The sequence below is a fragment of the Labeo rohita genome, chromosome 21 (genome assembly GCF_022985175.1).
Source record: "Labeo rohita strain BAU-BD-2019 chromosome 21, IGBB_LRoh.1.0, whole genome shotgun sequence".
Lineage (NCBI taxonomy): Eukaryota > Metazoa > Chordata > Actinopteri > Cypriniformes > Cyprinidae > Labeo > Labeo rohita.
In genome coordinates this window covers 23,700,583-23,723,260 of record NC_066889.1, presented here as the reverse complement: position 1 = coordinate 23,723,260, position 22,678 = coordinate 23,700,583, and the positions used below count along the sequence as shown (strand labels likewise).

Sequence of the window (22,678 nt, the reverse complement as noted above, 5' to 3'; positions counted from 1 at the left end):
AATACATGCATAAACTAAAAACTTCAATAGAATAAAGTTTGATTACAATATAATAAAATAAATAAAATATATATATATATATATATATATATATATATATATACACATGCACACTACGGTTTAAAAGTTGGGAGTCAGTATGATTTTTTTGAAAGGCCAAAATACAGTTAAAAATATTACTATGATTTAAAATAACTGGTTTCTATGTTTCTGTGTTTCTATTATCAAATATAATTTATAATTATAATTATATAATTTATTCCTGTGATGCAAAGCTGAATTTTTAGCATCTTCAGTGTCACATGATCTTTCAGAAATCATTCTAATTTGCTGATTTGCTGCTTAAGAAAATATATTTTTATTATCAATGTTGAAAACAGTTGTGCTGCTTAATTTTTAGAAACCTTGCTTTTTTGGTTTCAGAATTCTTTGATAAATAGAAAAGAAGCATTTCATTGAAATACAAATCTTTTTAGCATTATAAATGACTTTCTTAATTTAATGCATCCTTGCTAAATAAAAGTATTAATTTCTTTAAAAAAAAAAATTTTTTTTTAATTTGTACCGACCTCAAAACCTTTTAACGGCAGTATAAATATATCAAAAATGTTAATTAAAATTCTAATATGCTGATTTGCTTCTTAAGAAAAATATTTTTATTATCAATATTGAAAACAGTTGTGCTGCTTATTTTTTGGAAACCTTGATTTTTTTTTTTTGGTTTAAGAATTCTTTGATAAATAGAAAAAAAAACCCTAGCATTTATTTTAAATACAAATCTTTTTAACATTATAAATGACTTAATGACTTTAATGCATCCTTGCTAAATAAAAGTATTAATTTCTTAAAAATTTTTTTTTTTTTTAAATCATACCGACATCAAAACCTTTGAACGGCAGTATAAATATGTTATAAAAATATAAATTAAAATTTAAAGAGGTTTGTAAGGATTACTGACCTGCGATCTATCTATGCGATCTATCTCTTTCCGCTCTTGGTGGAAGATGAAGGCACAACATCTGAGCTCGGTTTACCAGGCTGCTTCTCTGTGGCTGATGAGTCTTCTACTGTCTGTTTCTAGGACACAAAATCAGAATTTTAACATATGCAAACCAAGTATGCAATCATTTGATGCAAGCATAGGAAAGCTGCTTTGCGGCAGAGCACCACCCTGTGGAGGCTAGGAGTATGAAATCTGTATGCTGTAAAAGCAAAGCGTTTGATTAAAAGACCGGCCACAGAGCTTAAACAATGCAAACTGTCCGCCAGCCATGTGTTGTTGTGGTTCAGCCAATGGAATGGTGATTGAGTTTGTGTATCTCCATGCTGCTGTTCATAAGCCAAAGCTACAGAATAAGAACCAAATTCATGCATTTCATTTCTAAACAACCTACCTTTTGTTTAGACTTTGGTTTTGCACCCTTTCCCTGTAATCAGATAGAGACCCTTGATTTAAACCGGTTTAAACTAGTACGAAGGGCCTTGGGGAAAACCGGGTGCTCTTTCAGAAACAGCATGTATAAATTTATCCTACTTTTTATGATCTCCCTTACGTTTTTCAGTCAAATATTGGATTTTAAATTAATATGTTAAAGTCAAATGTGTTTTTTTTACCTTTGGTTTGCTTTCTTTGGCTTTGGGGTCAGTCAGGTTGGGAATGACTTTTTCCGCCAGTTCGTCAAAAACTGGACCTGATGCCTGTAAACAAATACAAAAAAAGTTAGAATTTGTGTAATGAATTTAGAGGGATGTTACCTTTGCTGGTTTGTTTGTGATACCTTAAATGTTGGTGGTTGTGGTTCAGGGATGAAGCGTTGGGCATCAGGTGCCGAGGGCTTTACGGGCGGTACGGCAGAAAATTCACTAGACAGCAAGTCAAGGGCTGTTGCGTCATCAATTGATGACTGAGAGATGAAAAGACAGACAGTTAAACATCTACAATGATTCTTAATGATCAAGATTATAGAAATGCAGGTTTTTTGTTTAATGAAGTTATGAATATGTGACTCTGGACCACAAAACCAGTCATAAGTAGCACGGTTATATTTGTAGCAATAGCCAACAATACATTGTATGGGTCAAAATTATGGACTTTTCTTTTATGCCAAAAATCATTAAGATATTAAGATCATGCTCAATGAAGATGTTTTGAAAATTTCCTACCGTAAATATATCAAAATGTAATATATCAAAAGGTGATTTCCTCAATATTTTGATTTTTTTTGCACCCTCAGATTCCAGATTTTCAAACAGCTGTATCATAACAATCAATACATTTATGGAAAGTTTATTTATTCAGCTTTCAGATGATGTATAAATCTTAATTTCAAAAAATTGACTCGTATGACTGTTTTTTCAGTCCAGGGTCACTTATATGGTATATATAAAACTATATTTAATAATCTTTTTCATAAAGTACCTGCTTTGGTTTGGCACCTTTCTGCTTTGCTGCTTCAAATGCCTGTGGTTAAGACCAAAGAATAAGTGGAAAATTTGTCACATCTTTAGCTTTAATTGTATATAAATGAAATCCACTGGTATGGAAACATGACGGAGAATCAAGTCACCTTACGGTCTTCCTCTGTGAACCGATGATCTGGTGGAAGGGTGTCATCTCTCTCACCTGGTTTGCTCACTTTCTCCTCAACTACATTCTTTTCCTGTTTTGGGAAAAGAACCATTGAGAACTTCAGGATACAGTGCTGTCATCATTCAGTGTACATGACTATTTTCACCTTCCCTTTAGGTAGAGTTACATGAAACTGATTTTGCTGCTGTGCCTTTAAGCAGTACATGTTAACATAAATATTTGCATGTGAAATGAGCATCTTTGCCAAACAAATGATTAAAACCCCTCGTTTAAAATATGTACAATATGGCATTATTATATAAGCTAAAGATGATACTTGTTTCCCAGAAAAAAAAAAAAAAAAAAAAAGTTACATTTAGCCTAATAATCAAATTCAAATTCAAATTCAGCATCTGTAATATTGCATCTGTAATACTGAGTCCCTCAGTTGTCCTCAGTGTGAAAAGATGGATCTCAAAATCATACAGGTATTGTTGGAAAGGGTTTACACAAAATGCTGAAAAACCAAAGAATTTGTGGGGCCTTTTCTGAAGAACAGCAGGCAGTTTAACTGTTCAGGACAAACAAGGGACTCATGAACAACTATCACGAAACAAAAAAACACAGCTGTGGATCATTCAGGTAACAACACAGTATTAAGAAACAAGTGTATGTAAACTTTTGAACAGGGTCATTTTTATAAATTCAACTATAATTTTCTCTTGTGCACTATATGTAAATGTCTTTTAAGTGAAATATCTTATTTAGGTCTGTACTAAATAAAAACAACATGCATTTTATATGATCCCTCTTATTTTAGTAAAATAATTAACATTTCTAGCTGATTAAAGAGTTCATGGTTACCGAATGTGTGTTTTTCTGAGGTAAATGCGACATTAAGTGACACACTGTTTACAAGCTGTTATACTGACATCTTTCCGCAGTTGAAACACAGATTGAGCGATTACATGAGACAGGATATGGATTTCGGTAAGTTGTATTCTTTCTTTTAACATACCTTTGAATGTTTATTCGTGTTTATTTTGTGATGAAATGTATTAAAAAGAGGAGATGATCTGACAGCGATCTGTCACTCCACATTAAACAGCGACAAAGCACCATTTCTTCTTTGAATATTGTAATAAAATGCGTGGAATTAGAAATCGGAGACTTTGTTTTATATCAAAAGAAACAAAGCACAAAGCTTATTACGATTTATTGGATGGGAAGTGCGCTACAATATTCCGTTCATTAACTCAAAACTAGGCTAGGGTAATCGATTCTTGGGATTTAAGAATCAATATCATTTGTAAAATAAGGTGTTTTAATAAGATGCTTTTTCCAGCTTAATTTCAATAAATGGTCAAAAAATGGTTACTAGTGGTTAGTTAAAAGGGTTTTACCTTAACAACGTCTTTAGGTGAGACAGGGGCGGGCTCAGGGGCTGGTTTAATGTCTGCTAGAGTGTCTGAGAGGGCATCCAAAGCTGATGAGGTACCTTCTGACAACTTCAACAAACAGTACAAGAGAAAGTCAGTACAGAATCAAAGTCTGAAAATGTATAATATGTGCAAATATGGATAAATCAGACGTTTACCTGTCTGTCAGCGTGTGGGGGGCCAGAGACGGCAGACTGAACTTTAGACGCAGAAGAAGGAGCGACAAAATCACCTGCAAGAGCATCTAAAGCCAAATCGCAATCTGAAGGCTAAAGAGCAGTAAGAAAAAAAGGAGAGATTTAAATACACATTGAGATGATATTGAAATTAAACATACTACCATTCAAACATTTTAGGACAGTAACGTTATTGTTGTTTTTTTAAAGAAAAATGTGGCTTAAGTATGAATTTAATTGACCAAAAGTGAGAATAAAGACAATTATAATGTTACAAATAATTTATATTTCAAAGAAATGCTGTTCTTGTAATCTTTATATTCATTAAAAATCCTGAAAAAAGTATCAAACTGCAGCACAACTATTTTCAACACTGATAATAATAATAAAAGGTTTCTTCAGCATCAAATGAGCACATCAGAATGTTTTATATTAAAACAGAAAACATTTTAAATTGTAATAATAATGGAACTCAGTGGCTACCAGCAACTGTTTGGTTACCAACATTCTTTAAATTATCTTCTTTTGTGTTCAACAAAACAAACAAATTTATACAGGTTTGGAATACTCTAAGGATGAGTATATGATGACAGAACTATCAGTTTAACAACAGGAGACACCAAATAGTTAAAAACAACAGGTTTCCTACCTTGGGAACATCTTTAGTTTTCTCAGGAACCCCAGCAGGTTTCTTTGTTTCCTGATTTGAAATTAGTGGTTAAAGTTATTCTAAAATAACTACTTTGAGGAAAAACAGCTTTCCTACCTTAGGAACATCATAAGCATTTAACCACGTAACATTTCTTATATGGTGTCTCATTTTAATAAAACTTATTATAAATTATTACCTGCGCAGGAGGAACAGGGGCCTTGACGACAGGTGCTGCTGCGGGCTCTGTGAAACCTCCAGAAAGAATGTCCAATGCATCGTCGGAGCTCAGTGAGGGCTGAAAGAGACATCCCCCAATCAGAACACAGCATGTAGTGACAACAGCCAATCACAACAAACCATTATTACTTAATCTCATTAATCACATAAATCAACATTCTCAATTGATAAAATAATATTTACATAATAATAGAAGACATTAATATGACATTAATAAAATATTGTATTCAATGTCTGACCTCTTTCGGAGGAGGAGGATATTTCTTAAGTTCTTCCTCTGTGAATCGGTAACCTGGTGGGAGTGTGTCTTCTCTCTCTCCAACACGAACTCCCTTCTCTGATGTCACATCCTTCTCCTGCTCAAAAAAAAACATTTAGTTATTACAAATGTAGCCATGACATCTATTCCACATTTACATTTGTAAATTAAAAAGATAAGTAGTATAGGAATATTACATGAACAATGTCCTTGGGTTTAAGTTCAGGTTCTTTTTTGGGTGGCTCTGGTGCACCCAGTGTGTCGCCCAAAGCGCTGAGAGCGTCCTACACATATGAGAGAGCAGGACAGAATTAGACACTGATATTAAAAATATGTAGGGTCCAAAAAGATTAACATCGGTTTTAACATTTAAACACAATAAACACTACTGACATGCTTAGTATGACTAATTTCATATTTTTTGTGACTTATATGACAATTTTTGTCCAGTATTTGCAATACCTCATCTGTCTGTGATGTTTGTGGAGGTAGAGTTTTAGGAGCACTTGAAGAAACCTACAGCACATGAGAATAGAACGGAACAGAATAGAAAAATCATCTTCTGGGTGAAGACGAAAACAGGAAATACTGCACTATGTGCAATAATATCACTGATATGAATCAAGCAATATACCAACCTTAGGCGCAGACTGTGCAGGAGCCACGAAATCGCCTGCCAAAGCATCCAGTGCAAATTCATCCACTTTACCCTAAAAGAAGATTAGAAAGACAAAAAGCAACCAGGTTAATATTTGCAAGCGAAGCACTAACACAAAATGATTTGCATTGTTACAAAGCAATCTGGAATACTTAGGTTAATAACTGCATTCTATCTTCAATTATAATTCTATCACAAATGTCTTTTGTGTCACTCTACGTGCTCTTATCCCATAATAAAGCAATTTCAAATCTAATCCATATTTCATGTGCACTTATTCACTTGGCAAGTAGCCAAAAGTAATATAATGTACAATCAGCCAGTCATTATTTCAAAATAAGCACTGACAGTAAACGGCCTCCATGACTGTCCTACCTTGGAAACATCTTTAGTCTTCTCAGGAACACCAGCAGGTTTATTTGTTTCATGATTTGAAAAATGACCAGTGGTGAAACAACTTGTCATGAATCTGGTCGGTGACCTGCGGTCCGCTCACCACCAGGTGTCACTCTCACCCTGTCATAACGCTCAGACTGTTGCACTACACCCCGGACTACATTCCCCGTCATCCAGCGCGCTGATTGGGTCAGCACCTGTGACCAATCAGGCGCGCTATAAAAGCCCCGGTCTTTCCCCATGCAAATGACGGAGTATTGTTGTTGTTATCGTTGTTTTCCTAGTTCCCTTGTTCCTGAGTTCCCTAGTTTCCGAGTTCCCCGTGTTTAGCTTTCTCGCCTGGCCATCTCGTCTGGACTGTCTTACCGCCTGCCTTCTGAACCCTCACTTGTTTCAAGGATTACCCCTCTCACTCACGTCATGGACTATGTTTGCCGCTGATCGACCCACGCCTGCCTCACGGACTACTCTTATGCCTCCCTCCAACATATCTGTTAGTTGTTGTTCTGACCCTGCCTGTATGACCATGTCTTTGCCTCGTCCTATTAATAAAAGCTTGCAGATGGATCCGCTCGCCTCTCACTCTCCGTTACAGAACTATTTAAACGCTTAATCCTACATAATGCAATAATTTTGTTTCAGTAACGAACGCTAACATAAAGTAATGCCTTTTGAGGGATAGTTCACCCAAAAATACTCACTCTCAAGTTGTTTCAAACTGTACGTTGAAGATCTTTTGGAGAATGTTAATAACCAAACAGCTGGCAGCCACTGACTTCCATAGTACGGAAAAAAAGCTATGGAAGTCAATGGCTACCAGTAACTGTTGGTAACCAACATTCTTCAAAATATCTTGTTTTGTGTTCAGAAGAAACAAATTCATACACGTTTGTAATTTAAGGGTGACTAAATGATGACAGAACAAATTAAGTGTTTATCTATCTGAATGCACATCATCGACTTCATAACATTGCTCTTATGGCATCTCATTTTAATGAAAATTATTATAAATTATCACCTGTGCAGGAGGAACAGGGGCCTTTACGACAGGTGCTGCTGCGGGCTCTGTAAAACCTCCAGAAAGAATGTCCAGTGCATCGTCTGAGCTTAGTGAGGGCTGAGAGAGACATCCACCAATCAGAACACAGCATCCAGTGACATTAGCCAATCACAACACACTATTATTACAACTCATTTCTGCTCACATAAATCATCATTCTCAGATGATGTAAAATAGTAAATATTAATGAAAATAGAATTCAGTGTCTGACCTGTTTCTCAGGTGGAGGATATTTCATGAGCTCTTCCTCTGTGAATCTGTAACCTGGTGGGAGTGTGTCTTCTCTCTCCCCAACACGAACACCCTTCTCTGATTTCACTTTCTTCTCCTGCTCAAAAACATGTAAATTATTAAAAAAAAACTAGTACCAGTACTTCTACAGACGAAGATAATTACACTTATATAAACATCAAATCTATGAAAGAAACAAAAGTGTTACATCAACTATCTGTCCAGGCTTGAGCTCAGGTAATTTCTTAGGTGGTTCTGGAGCGCCCAGTGTGTCGCCCAAAGCGCTGAGAGCGTCCAGCGACATGGAGTTGTCCGTCTAGAGGAGGAAGAGAAAATGGACACAATTTCAGTTTATTTAAAATTAAAATATGTTGACTAACATATCTAAAATATTAAATCCTTGAAGGGATAGTTCATCCAAAAACTATTTCACCCTCATATCGTTCCAAACCCATAAGAGCTCCGTTCATCTTTAGAACACAAATTAAGATATTTTTGATGAAATCTAACAGCTTTCACAGACAGCAAGGGTCCTACCACGTTCAGAAAGATACCAGGGGCATCGACAAAATAGTCCATGTGATGTCAGTGGTTAATTTTGTCAATGTTCTTGGTACCTTTCTGTGCCTTGAACATGATAGACCTTTCTGTCTATGCAGGGTCAAAAAGCCCTCAGATTTCATCAAAAATATCTCAATTTGTGTTCCGAAGATGAACGAAGGTCTTACAGGTTTGGAACAACATAAAGGTGAGTAATTAATGACAGAATTTTCATTTTTGGGTGAACTTTCCCTTTAAGATATCTAATGAATGTTATTTCATTAAAGTATCAAGTTGAAAACTGACCGCATCTGTCTTAGGTTTAGCAGGTTGTGCAGGTGTATCTATCCTGGGTTTCTTGTCAGCTGGTGGAGCAGGTGATTTGGTTACAGTAGCCGGTTGAGATGTTGTTGGTTGTTTCTGCTTAAGGAGAGAAAGATATGTTTAGTTTTTTGGAAAGGGTTTAATAATGTTGTAGTGTTTTAAAATGTTGTTACCTGCTGAGAGGGTGGAGGGGGAGCAAAGTTAGACATGCCTGCCGAACGAACATCGACTGCTCCTATCGTTTCAGTTTTCTGAAAAACAGTGAATAAATATTATGCAAAGAAACAAAACTATGCATTAAGTCACAACAATGCATACATAACCAAACAGTCTAATAATATATCTTAATCCAGGGATTTTCAAAGTGGGTCGCAAAAGGGTGCCAAAACTTTTAAAATTTCAACTTAATTTTATTTTTTTTAAAGCTATATAACATTTTTTTAAAAAAACATTAAAAACATTATTTTTAAAACCTTATTTTATTTAAGAAAAATACCAAATATTTTCCATATAAAATTTTATACATTTATAATATTTTTCTTTTTAAGGAAATATACGTCTTTATACATGAAAAATTGAATTTAAATAAAAATCCATTGCAAAGGGATCATTATAACTGGGGGTGTGTGCATGGCATAAAAAAGTACCTGACTTAAAAGGTTAGTTCACCCAAAAATTAAAATTCTGTCATTAATTACTCATCCTTATGTCGTACCAAACTTGTAAGACCTTCGTTCATCTTCGGAACACAATTTAAGATATTTTTGATAAAATCTGAGAGGGTCTCTGACCCTCCCATATACAGCAAGGCCCCTGCAATACGAATTTACCAGTGGAACCTCGACAAAAAAACGGGTATTTTATTCCCCAGACCGCGATTTTTAATGCTTCGTAAAAGTACAGTTGAACCACTGATGACACACAGACAACTTTGTCGATCATTTTGGTACTTTTCTGGGCCTTGAATGTGGTAGCATAAATATGACGTTATTGAGGTCACTTCAACCCGCGGATATTAAAAACAACACGCACCACAGTATTAAAGTAGCCCAGTTCCGCGGGAAAACCGTGGACTTGGCAACACCGCGTGTGGCTGCGCCGGCGCTGACCCAGATCCGGCGTTAATAAATTAATTTTTCTTACCTATTAGATTGCATTTTACTAATGTCTACACCTACCCCAACCCTAAACGTACCTCTTACTTTAATACAAAAACAGTATTATTGTTGTACAGTGTGACAAAAATAACGTTAGATTGAAGTGCGCATGCCCAGTAGCCACAGCTGTCTCCCTTCTAGCGTTTCCCGTGCTCTCGTGAACGCGCGTCCACAAGTGACGCATTGGAGACGAAAATGTGAAATAAAGTCGATATTTGTGTTTTCTTTGCCCAAAAAAGTAACTTCGTAAAATTCCAGTTGAACCACTGATGTCATATGGACTTCTTTGTGGAACATTTTGGTACTTTTCGGTGCCTTGAACGTGGTAGTACCATTGCTGTCTATAGAAGGTAAAAGACCTCTCGGATTTAATCAAAAATATCTTAGATTGTCTTCCGAAGATGAACGAAGGTCTGACGGGTTTGGAACAACATGAGGGTGAGTAACTAATGACACAATTTTCATTTTTGAGTGAACTAACCCTTTAAGCAAATAAACAGCAAACTGCTGTCAAGATACTCACCACATCTGTCTTCTTAGGAGCTGGAGCTGAAGACACAAACCCAGTCGAGAGAGACTCCAGCGCCTCGTCTGTGCTTATAGGCTTCAAGAAAACATCAAACAAGCACGCATTAATGAAAATTATGAAACTGCAGAAAAGTGACGTTTAGATGTCTAATGATGTACTTCTAGGAAAGACCATTAGAGGGAGCCCCAAGTTCAATTTTGAAGTAATAACAAACAGCATGGGCCCTGGCAGGAAAAGTACAGACACACCCTCTGCATACCAAGAGCTCGAGATTAATAACACGCTGCTCTTACACGCTAACTTATAAAACAACCACCAGCTGAAAAAGCTGAGATCTCTTTGAACAACCAGAACAAAACAATCTGAAAACCTGTATCAAATGTTGAGACTGTGATCATAATATTCTGAGAACTGAAGGGTGGGCGAAGGATGTTTACAGAAAACTTGTGTTGCATATTGAGTAATATACAGCACAAGTTAGATGAGTGTATGTGCTGAAAGGGAATGAGTGATGGATTAGTGTTTGCTTCTGTTTGCTAGCCAACACCCATAGAACAAGCTAAATATTTGGCACCAAAATACTGATAGAAAGAGGCATGAAGAATAATGCAAAGACTTCAGGAATTTGCTTTTTGTTAAATATATGTACATATTATTTGAAGCTGAATAACCATCCATGCCTATAATAATTGTTAACAAATATTATGTGCATTATAAATCATGCATAAAACAGAGTCTGTAAGGGTATAGGCATAAATTATTCAACAGTACATTGAAAGTAAGAACAAACAAATACACTACCAGTCAAAAGTTTTTGAACAGTAAGATTTTTAATGTTTTAATGAAGTCTCTTCTGCTCACCAAGCCGCCTGCATTTATTTGATCCAAAGTACAGCAAAACAGTATGATTTTAAAATATTTTTACTATTTAAAATAACTTTTTAATTTGAATATATTTTAAAATGTAAGTTATTCCTGTGATTTTAACATTGAATTTTTAGCAGCATTACTCCAGTCACATGATCCTCATTAAATCATTCTAATATTATGATTTGCTGCTATGTTGAAATCAGCTGAGTAGATTTTTTTTCAGGTTCCCTTGATGAATAGAAATTTCAGAAGAACAGCATTTATTAGAAAAAAAAAACAGGATAAATGCTGATCTTTGGATCTTTCTATTCATCAAAGAATCCTGAAAAAAAATGTACTTGAATGTTTAAAATATTGATAATAATAAAAAATGTTTCTTGAACAGCAAATCAGCATATTAGAATGTGTCACTGAAGACTGGAGTAATGATGCTGAAAATTTAGCTTTGAGCACAGAAATAAATTACATCTTAAAATATATTTAAATAGAAACCAGTTATTTTAAATAGTAATATTATTTCAAATTTTTACTGTTTTTGCTGTATTTTTGATTAAATAAATGCAGGCTTGGTAAGCAGAAGAGGCTTCTTTAAAAAAATCTTACTGTTCAAAAACTTTTGACTGGTAGTGTATGTAACTTTGTCTGTGCACAAAACAACCTGTGCATTTTTTAGTGCATGAGGCCCAATGGCAAGTAGGCAGCAGGCAAGTAAACACTGACTTTACAAGTGAGTGTGATCTACAAGAATGTGAGTCACATGATTAGAAATAGGCTGAAAACAACACACTAGCAATAAAAGGCCTCGGCAATTCTCCTACCTTGGGAACATCTTTAGGCTTTTCAGGAACTCCAGCAGGTGTTTTCTTTTCCTGAATGGACAAATTAACAATGGTCAGACTCAAAGCTGACTAAAATAGTAACTGAAAATTGCCTGAAAAATATGCATAAAACAATGCTTTGAATTAGACACAATGAAAACAGACTCTACAAGATCTTCACACATCAATAAGCTATAATTAAAAACACAGGTTTCAAGAAGGCATTATGAAGAGGGAAACAAATCAGAAATGTGAGGAGAGGGAAGAGAGAGTTTTTCACCCCAAAAAAGACACTATGACTTATAATATATCACAAAAGCCTACTTTTTAGACTACATTTATTATGCTTTTGGATGCATTTCTGTTTATTTTCAACTCCATGAACTGTAATTGCATGGAAAAGAATGATCAGTCCTTATTTTGTGTTGCGTGGTAGAAACCAAATCATCCCTGTTTGAAACAACGCATTTTTGGTTGAACTGTCACTTTAACTACTAACAAAATGAAAGGAATGGAAAAAAAGAAAAGGTTAAGAATATGTGCGATCTCCAACTGACCAGGTCTGCTCGTCTGTATCCGGGCGGCAATGTGTCATCTCTTTCACCACAGAAAACACCCTTCTCTGCTTTTACATTTGGCTGAGACATGCAATACACTCCGTTAGAAAACACACGTGTAGAAAGACACAGGCTGTTAAATTATCAGCATTCACAAACTCATGCTAGGATTATTGCTTAAGTTTTAAATATACATCACTCATATATCTACATCTACGCCGTACCTCTCTGACTTCTGGTCCAGTGAATACTGGGACTTTAGGAGCCACAGGTTGTGATGGTGGTAAAGTGCCAGACAGGGCATCAAATGGATCTAACTCCTACACACACACATAAAAATAAACTCAGTGGGATGTTTTAATTATAAGTATCTGATAATCACACAACACAAACCACAAAGATAAAGCCAGCATGTAAACTCACCTCCGTACTGACTTTACCTCCTGGAGGACCCACTTCCACTTGCACCTGCAGCACAAAGCAAAATAACTTTATTATACTGACATATCTGGACTGTGCTACATATTTTCCTCTGGGAGGATTTTTCAGTAAACTACCATTTAAAAGTTTTGGGTTGTTTTTTAATATTTTTTAAGATTCTTATGCTTACATTTATCAAAAATACAGTTATAAAATACAGTAATATTCATAAAATGTCATTATTAGTGTTTTCTGTTTTAAATATTATCTATTTTAAAATTATATTTATTTCTGTGATGTAAAGCTGAAATTTCAGCATCATTACTTCATTCTTCAGTGCCACATGATTCTTCAGAAATCATTCTAATATGTTGATTTGCTGTTCAAGAAACAGTTGAAAACATTGTGGAAACCATTCAACTTTTTTTCAGGATGCTTTAATGAATAGAAAGAAATTTTGTGTGGCATACAGTGCTTTGCGAAAGTATTCATACCCCTTCATTTTGTTTATGTTGCAGCCTAATGTTAAACTGCTTTAAATTACTTTTTCTCCCACATCAGTTTACACTCCATACACCATAATGATAAAGCAAAAAACAGATTTGTGACAACTTTGCAAATTTATTAAAAATAAAACACTGAAATAATGACACTGCATAAGTATTCATACCCTTAACTCAGTACTTTAGTTGAAGCACGTTTACAGCCTCAAGTCTTTTTGGGTATGATGTGTCAAGCTTTGCATATCTGTCATTCTTCACCTCTCAAGCTCTGTCAGCTTGGATGGGGGCTGTCAGACATTTTCAAGTTTGTCCAGAAATATTTGATTGCGTTCAATCCAAGGCTCTGGCTGGGCCACTCAAAGACATTCACAGAGTTGTCTAAGTCACTCTTGCTGTGTGCTTAGAGTCACTGTCCTGTAGGATGGTGAAACTTCTGAGGTTCTGAATTCTCCTTGAGTCCTTCAGTCCCTGCTGCTGAAAAACAGCCCCCCAGCATGAGGCTACTACCACCACACTTTACTGTTGGGATGGTAATCTACAGGTGACGTGCAGTGCCTGGTTTCCTTTAAACATGATGTTTGGAACTGAGATTCATCAGACCAGAGAATCTTGTTTTTCACAGTCTGAGGGTCCTTTAGGTGCTTTTTTGCCAATTCGATGTGGGTTTTCATGTGTCTTCACTGAGAAGAGGATTGAGTTTGGCCACACCGCCATAAAGACCAGCATATATGATCATGGAGCTCAACTAGAGTGACCATCAGCTTCTTGGTCACTACTATAACTAAAGCCCTTCTCCATCGAATGCTCAGTTTAGCCAGAAGGCCAGCTCTAGGAAGAGTCCTAGTTGTTCCAAGCATCTTCCATTATGAATAATGGAAACTACATGCTACTGTGAACCTTCAATGCAACTCTTTGTACCTTCATGCAAGCCTGTTTCTGAGCTCTACAGGCAGTTCTTTTGACCTCAGAGCTTGGGATATGGATTTTCAGCTGTTAGACCTTTTCTGAGAGGTGTGTGCCTTTTCACATTGTACTCATTCAAATGAATTTGCCACAGTTTAACTCCACTCAAGTGTAGTAACATCTACAAGCAATATGAATGCTCCTGAGCTAAAATTCAAGTGTCCTAGAAATACTTATGCAATGGAATCATTTTAGTTTTTTATTTCTAATGAATTTGCAAAGTTGTTACAAAGTTGTTTTACGCTTTGTCATTATGGTGTATGGAGTGTAGACCGATGTGGAAAAAAGTAATTTAAAGCAGTTTAACATAAGGCTGCAACATAAAAGTGAAAAAACGAAGGGGTATGAATACTTTCGCAAGGCACTGTAATGTCTTTACTGTTAAGATTTTGACATGATACTGTCACTTTTGATGATTTTTTTGCATACTTGCTGAATAAAAGTATTAGTTTCTCTTTTTTCTGATCCTGATACCCACAAACATGATTGATTTTTCCTTACTTTTTAATTACTATTTAAAAGCATAATTATTGCTTAAGACATTCAGTGAGCTTATATTAACTGAGTGACTACATGGGAAAAAAAAGTACTTGTTACACCACAAAATCATTAAAATGTTCAGAAAATGAACAACTGAAGACAAAATAAGTGATTAAAAATCGTGAAAAAACCTAAAAGAAATGGTGGCCAGTTACAGGACCTAAAATATACACTGTCTTATTCTTATTAGTATAAGTTATAAGTTTTATGTTGTGTGTCAACTGCACACAACTACAATGCTTAAAATAGAACACAATGTTTTCCAGATGATTCACAGCCTTTCTAACCTTTTTTTGCCACTGTACATGTGCTATCTGGACCAACAATGTTTTGAAATGTGTGACCTTGTGGTAGCAGTTAGTAAAAATTAGTAAAATATTTCCCTCAAAAGCCCTTTTAAAATCCAATAAGACACACTGAGTGCTTTTTTCCCCCAAGCACAAATATCTGAATGTGAGGGTAAAATAAGAATGCTGATGAAATTTTTATGCACTCCCGGTGATCGTCCATCATTCCATTAAAGTACCTTTTGAGCGCTTGTCTGTTTTAGGGCAACGGCTGGGGCTGAGGGCTTCACAACAGCCGGATCCACCTTAGTAGGTCCCGGTTTGGATGACGGAGTGGTTGTACTCTATCAGGAGCATACGCACCACATTAAAATTACATTTCTAAACGAAACTGAGCAATTGCGCAGCCAAAGCAAAGCCAGAAAGTGAAAGAATAGAGAGATAAGACATTGGTCTTATCTTTACAGAAGTGCAATGATGCAACTCCTCACAACTGTATGAAAGATACATTGATGAGACATTGCTGGGATTGGACTATCTATCAAAAGAGAATTCCTGAAGTAAAAGCAACAATAACTGGCTTGCAGAAGATATCACAAAAGCTGCATATAGATGAAGTCATGTTTTGCAGAAGAAGATGGACAAGAGAAGCCAGAACGCCAATGAATGCTGTGCATTGGTGTACCTGGGACTTGTCTTTCAGGGGGTCTGTGGGCTTCACTGCTGTCGTTCCAGCAGGTCCAGTCCCAGAGCTCACAGTTGGGACTTTAGGAGAGGGTGCAGGTGTGGGTTTAGTGACTGTGGCCTGCAATCAGTATGCAGGTGTAAGAACGGAATACAGCGGATACTCAAGATGCACTTTAAAGTATGAAGATGAGATGAGATGGATGGACGAAACCAAATGAAGATGGATTGCAGATGGGATCGCAGATGCAGATTTAGTTTCAAAATGGCAGAGGAGAGAGTTTAAACTTGATGTTACTTGAGGCGGCATCCAAAAAATGACCCAAAGAACAAATACTAAAAACACCATCTCCATTAGACAGAGAAGTTTGTGAGCAAATGGTCCCACAGATGCTTTCCAGATGTTTTGAAAATGGAAACAGCCCAGAAGTGTTGTGTTAGTGTTCACCAAAAATGTTAACCAAGAATGAAAGAAAGTTAAGAAAGAAAGGCTTTTAAGAAAGAAGTTTTGAAGAAAGAGTTCAGTGTGGCCCTGATGAAACCCAGCGTGAGGAAGGTGTAAATAAGCCCGTAGTCCAACAAAATCCAGCAGACGGATGGTGACTACCTGAGGCGTGACTTGAGAAGGTCCTTTCTGAGTGGAGGTGAATCCACCACCGCCTGCAGCTCCCGCAGCAGATACTCCTGAAGGAGCTGCTGGAGTTGCAGGTGTGGTGCCGGGTTTGACAGTCACAGCTGCTGTAGACGATTGCGCAGTTCCCTTCTACAATGCAGACATGAAAATGGCAATCATATATCAGAAAGGCAATGAAATCAAGACAGATTCAAACCCAGGTCTGAAGTTCAGATGTTCCCTGATGGCATAACTATAGTCTAGCAAAACACTTTCTCTGGGCAGATCTTTGTTTGTATAGGGACATTAAAGTGACCTTTATTTTGACCAGATATAGAAACCAGGGAGTTTTGGTGATCAAAGCTCATTAACAATCACACAAATGGCAGTTACAAGCAAGCAAATCAAAAGCAAACTCCGGCTGTAACTAGATTCAGGAAAGTGAGTCATAGGGCAGACACTCCTCATGGGAGACACCATGTCCTGCCACAACCAAATATCCCAACATGCTCTGTCCGGGGCAACAGATAACTACGAGAAAAATGAAAAGAACATTTCTGTTCTCAAAAAAGTTCAATTTTTAATTTTAAGTCTCAAAAAACAACCAACAAAATCCCCTAAGAGTCCATTTAAATCCAAAAGTATAAAGACTTCTTTGTCTTGTATATCTTTACTGTATTCTCTGTCCTCCTGTAGATTTTGATGGTTCTGCTTGTTAAATCAAGCGTCTTGACAACCACCCACAAAAACCCTAGTACTGTGGTAGGGACTTTTGCACTGGAAAGTGTTTTTTTTTTTTCACAAAAATTGTTACATATTTTGTTACCAAAATGTTTATTTGTCTCACTTCTCATTTATGAAGCCCATTTCCGCCACAGAATAAAAAATAAAAAACATAATTGCGACTTTTTCTCACAATTCTGACTTTTTGCAATTTGACTTTTCTCAGAATTGAGTTCTGACTTTTTTCCTCAGAAGTGCGACACAGTTGACCTTTCGCAAAAACCCACCCTCCTTGGTTACTTCTTAAAGTGTCAGCTTTAAAATGTTGTAATTTTTGAAAGAATTTCTAACAATAAATAAAATTTTGTGGCTCTTTAGTGTGTTGTGATCGGTGTATTGCCTTATTAGATCAATGACATGAATCGCATGTCTTTCAACATTTTTGTTTTTACTTTAAACAAAAAAAACAAAAAAAAAACACGAATAAGCATCACAACGTATTTTATTTTGACGGCATAAAGACGTCAATACACACAATATTTCAAGCTTAAAGCCACTGGAGTTAATCTACTCTCTTTCTGATTCTCCTGTCGGACAGAATGGCAGATTCTGCATTATGATTGGTCAACTGCGAGTTATAAAATCAGAACTGTGAGACATAAAGTAACAACTCTGAGAAATAAAGGTGCAATTCTGAAAAATAAAGTCAGAACTGTGAGATATGAACTTACAATTCTAACTTTTTTTCTCAGTAATGCGAATTCATTATCTTGAACTTGAACTTGACTTTGTCACGCAATTCTGATTTTATATTGTGAATTGCGAGTTATTAAGTCAGAATTATGAAATATAAACTCTATATATTCTGAGAATATATCAGTCTTTTTTCCCCCTCAAAATTTTACTTTATAACTCGCAACTGCAAGTTTATATCTTATATCTACTTTTTTTTCAGAATCATGTGATATAAACTCAAAATGGCGAAAAATCAGATATAATCAGAATTATGTGATAAAGACAATTTGCAATTCTGACTTTATTCCTCGCATATGCAAGTTTATATCTCACAAGTATGAGAAAAAAAGTCAGTAAGAATTGTGAGATACAAACATGCAATTGCGAGATAAAAAGAATTCGCTATTTTGACTTTGTAACTTGCAATTGCAAGTTTAAATCACAATTCTGAGAAAAAAGTCAGAACTGAGAGTTTATACCTGCAATTTTGACTTCATAACTCACAATTCTGAGAAAAAAAAAACTGCGAGAGAAAAACTCACAAAAACTTTTTTCTATAGCTGGAGGGAAGGCAACAAAGTAGCTTTCCACATTCTCAAAGGAACAGCATTTAACACTTTATCTGAATAGACGGAAGACTTTTCCCAGTTCTCCATTCAGCTACGCCACCACACCTCTTAAAAACACAGTAACTTCTCTCACAGAACAGACACCTGAATACTTCCAAGCAAGAAAATGCGGACAGCTGTCAACATCCAGTGGAGACACAATAGTTCGATAAATTTGTAGACTGGAAATGGAATCTTTCCATCAGACAAATAAATGAGATGATGTAAACAAATGGAGACAAAATGACTGAAATCAACAAAGGATTTTACCTCATATTGTGCAGGTTTCACTGTGGAGACCTGAGATGTTGAGGTGGGTGTGACTTGCTGAGACTGCAAAAAAGAAAGACAGAAAGAGTTGAGTGTTTGAGAAAATAATGCATTTACATTACTATAAAAAGCATTATTGCTGCTATCAATAAATGCATTAGGCCTTATGGAACCCATTATTATCCCTGACCTTCTCGCTACATTAAAAACAACCAGAATCACATGCAAATCATGAGTTCAGTTTGAAACATGAGATCATGCTGAATCACAGAGAGGTGAAACCCAGCGATCGCATCTTATTAAACACACTTGAATGTGTGAATGATTTCAAATTCGAGCAAAATCCAAAGCACAAGATTTGATTTCTAATCAGACAGCCTAAATCGTTATTAATAGATAGATATCTTTCTTTCTATATGTTTCTGAACTCTGCAGCAATAACAATCCTAGCTGACTTACTGTAAGGACTAAGTAGTTCAGTAGCTGCATTAGTTCACAGACTGCATCTTAAACAAGGGCTTCTAAATTACCAGATAAGATCATTAACCACCAAACCATCATAATCATGGCAACCACTTCTAGTTATTCATGGTATGTGTTCCTCTCTAAACGCTTGCTGTTAACACAAAACCTTTAAATACAGATGTTCTGTATTATTACAGTGACAGCTGCTTATGGATGAAATGGCTTTTTTATTGGCCTTTACATTTTCTCTAGTTCTCTTCTACCCAGAAGGTTTGTCAACATCAAAATTCCAAGGAGCAAACAACATATAGATTTACTGCTTCAATGTTCCTTGAAGTGTTCTAACAAGCTCAGCAGGTTTTAGGTTATGTACTGAATGAGGGTGGATTGTTGATGATGAAATACAAAGAAGCAGAGATAATGACACAGGTAAATAGTCAATGTTACACGTGGTAAATCCGAGGTTTTCTGCCAATTCAGCGTTATTAGTGATTAGTCATTTTGTCAGTCGCATAATTTCTATTTATACAGCACTGAAAAGCCCCACTCATAGTGAAATCTCATTGGTCCACATAACTCCTCATTAAACTTAACATTATATTTTAATATAATTAAACTTGACATGTTTTGATTGTGTCACGTTGCCCTAAATGGCCTGCGTGACTCTCAGAAAACATACTACATGGTTGTCATGGTAGGTCAGAGGAACTTAATAGAATATAAACAAAAATCTAAAGACCACTTCTTCTTTTTTAAAGACTATTTTCTTCTTTTACTTTCTTAATGTTCTTCAGTTTATTGGATGTGATCATTAAGAAGTAAATAAATATCAAAATATGATAAATGATAAACTTTTTGTATTATTTCCAATAAATTGAAACAATAATATTGATAAAATAATAATTAATATTAATTATTATACTAATAAAAATGATTACAATAAAGTGTCAAGCATTATAGTCTTAAAATTTTCCAAATTTACTGAACAACATTTTTAAACAATAAATAAAAAAAAATATTTTTTTATACCTACGATTAGAATTTTAAGTACTACTATTATTAGTATCTAAATATTATTGCAATAATATCAATCAGTTATTATTATTAGAATTATTTGAACAATTATTTGTTTTCTGACACCGTCAAAAGGACTGGGAATTTTGAGAAATGGGATAGGAAAATGAAACAAGCCAGACACAAAAATATGTGCATATGCAATAACCTCTAGGACACAACTTCTACCACATCTTAAAATGAAAAGGAAGGTCTCACAGAACTGTTATTCAGGAAGCTTTAAAGCTCAGTCCTTGCTATTTTGCTGATATCTGACCACCAATGACACTTCGCTCCCAAATAAGCTGTGCATTGGCCTTTAGTGCACGTGAACACTTGGTGTTCGTTCCCTGTGCCACTAAATAAAGACAAATGAGCAACACCAATAATAAAACATAACCCAACCCATTCAACAACAATACAACAGAAGGTGGAAACCCATAGGAGAACGACTGTGAGTACATGAATTGAATGAGCATGGGTGTAGAGCTAAACGTTGCGTGCAAGAAACCACCTAGATGCATGCTTTTTAGGCAGGTAAACACTATGCATGCTCAGCAAATAAAAAACAAAGCATTATGGGTGCTTTGTGGGATTTGTAGGTAAACACGGGGCAGGTACCATTTAAAAGGACAAAGTGTGCATAAGCACCAAAATGAATTTTATGCTGACTCAGCACACTTAAAAACAAAAGTAAACATTCAGAGATCTCAATGTAACCACAACAGATAATCCTATAAATAATAATAGAGTTAGTGATTTACATATTTTTTCTGTGAAATGTTATGACTAACATAGTCTAGGATGGGTTTCGCTGACGTCATCGACATAGAAAATGTGTCAATACCCCAAAATAGGCCCAAATGCACACATGACTCAATGACAAGCTCACATTGTCATCTCATTATCACAATGTTCACAATTCCTGACAGACAATCTAACTATCCCTCACATTTAGCAGCACAGTCCAAGTTTGACAACTCCTCCCAAAACCACGGCTTGTTAGCAGGCGTTAGCGAAAGTTACAAAGGAAATAGTAACACGGGTTAGGTACAAACCCCACAGGTCTTCTCCAACCTGTTTGAACCTCTGAGCCACTGCCCTCTTCTAATTCAACCAAACTGAAGAAGCATATTTGGTGGAGTCCCACATTGAATCTTTAGACACACCCTTTTAGCATAACAATTGGGATTTGTAAACATAAGTTAGCATCAATGTTAGCATTGATTCTTACATCCCAATAACTCAAACTCCCTCAACAGTAGTACTAAATAGGAAAAAAATACACTTTATAGGCCTTTTGTCAGTAGTTACGTCATTGTTTGATTCAATTCTTTAACAAAAATCATGACTAACACACGTCTCCACCCAAATCACCACAGACGTACACTCATAAACTCTCTGTGGTTATACAAAATGTGACGTCTTAGGTTTCTCATTCAAAATGCTTGTTATTAGTTAACTGCTATGACGACAACATATCTGTATTATGACAACTGAGATGTAATGACTATATGACGTTAGCATTCAGGTTTAAGGATGGGCAGAGGTTCAGTAGCAAATAGATTAGCAGACTGTATTTCAAGACCAACTTGTCAAGTGACTACAATCAGTTTTGAGCCTAAAGAAGTGATTTATCCAAATGAAGAAAGATTATGACTTAACTAATGCCATAACATTATGATGAGCCAACATCCTGGATGTGGAAAATGACTTCAAGTTGCTACTTGCAACCATCAAGTATGCACTCCAAGCATGTACTAAATGGCCAGCAGCAAAGTATAGGCTTGTGAATGGTATACTATAGTAGAACTGAGGAAAATCAATGCAAATAGTTTGTTTAAACAGTTTTGTAGATGCCACAACTGCGTTTTTTTAAGCCCACAATTGCTCGGCAATTTAAGGTAAAAGTGAGGATGTAGATTTCCAAAACATTTCATGCTGGCACTAGACTAAGCAATTCTATGTTAGAATTTATCTGGTTGTCATCTTAAACCAAAATCTGCAACCACTCAGATAGGGTGTAGCACGCTTGTTGCATTACAAAATGAATTAATTATCCAGCCATGTTTTCAGATATGAAATATGACCTCTTGCCATGAGCAAAGTCAAAATGGCACTTTACAAAATATGAAAATGGCACACTGAGGTCACAATCATCTCAAAAATGTAAGCATAGGCCGACATGACAGACATCTCTCATAAACTTGCTTAAAACCTGCTTAACTCAAAACCAATGCAGTAAACATAAAACATTAATCTTAGTACCCATCTGTTTAAACAGTTTCCTGATAGTTTAGATGAAGTCTGATCAGACAAGAAGGTAAGAAATTAACTAAGGC

General features: G+C 35.8%; 1 protein-coding gene across 24 annotated transcripts in view; it reads right to left on the bottom strand.

The window, feature by feature from the left end:
- Window positions 1-22,678, bottom strand: part of cast (calpastatin) — a 42,702-nt gene that overhangs the window by 1,208 nt on the left and 18,816 nt on the right. For 6 of the 24 annotated variants that reach the window (XM_051092592.1, XM_051092593.1, XM_051092589.1 and 3 more), the window contains 28 exons: window positions 18,819-18,881; window positions 16,477-16,632; window positions 15,871-15,990; window positions 15,425-15,529; window positions 12,896-12,940; window positions 12,697-12,792; window positions 12,473-12,553; window positions 11,916-11,966; window positions 10,222-10,302; window positions 8,715-8,792; window positions 8,524-8,640; window positions 7,886-7,993; window positions 7,658-7,774; window positions 7,405-7,503; window positions 5,971-6,042; window positions 5,795-5,848; window positions 5,530-5,616; window positions 5,313-5,429; window positions 5,033-5,131; window positions 4,834-4,884; window positions 4,167-4,277; window positions 3,973-4,077; window positions 2,568-2,660; window positions 2,420-2,461; window positions 1,779-1,904; window positions 1,615-1,698; window positions 1,395-1,427; window positions 959-1,077 (listed from right to left, as the gene is read on the bottom strand). In XM_051092592.1, the coding sequence (XP_050948549.1) occupies window positions 979-1,077; window positions 1,395-1,427; window positions 1,615-1,698; window positions 1,779-1,904; window positions 2,420-2,461; window positions 2,568-2,660; window positions 3,973-4,077; window positions 4,167-4,277; window positions 4,834-4,884; window positions 5,033-5,131; window positions 5,313-5,429; window positions 5,530-5,616; window positions 5,795-5,848; window positions 5,971-6,042; window positions 7,405-7,503; window positions 7,658-7,774; window positions 7,886-7,993; window positions 8,524-8,640; window positions 8,715-8,792; window positions 10,222-10,302; window positions 11,916-11,966; window positions 12,473-12,553; window positions 12,697-12,792; window positions 12,896-12,940; window positions 15,425-15,529; window positions 15,871-15,990; window positions 16,477-16,632; window positions 18,819-18,881 (2,490 nt within the window). In that variant the 3' untranslated portion in view covers window positions 959-978. The remainder of the gene's footprint in view (window positions 1-958; window positions 1,078-1,394; window positions 1,428-1,614; window positions 1,699-1,778; window positions 1,905-2,419; window positions 2,462-2,567; window positions 2,661-3,972; window positions 4,078-4,166; window positions 4,278-4,833; window positions 4,885-5,032; window positions 5,132-5,312; window positions 5,430-5,529; window positions 5,617-5,794; window positions 5,849-5,970; window positions 6,043-7,404; window positions 7,504-7,657; window positions 7,775-7,885; window positions 7,994-8,523; window positions 8,641-8,714; window positions 8,793-10,221; window positions 10,303-11,915; window positions 11,967-12,472; window positions 12,554-12,696; window positions 12,793-12,895; window positions 12,941-15,424; window positions 15,530-15,870; window positions 15,991-16,476; window positions 16,633-18,818; window positions 18,882-22,678) is intronic. The other 18 variants (XM_051092608.1, XM_051092609.1, XM_051092605.1 and 15 more) reach the window with 8 other exon arrangements.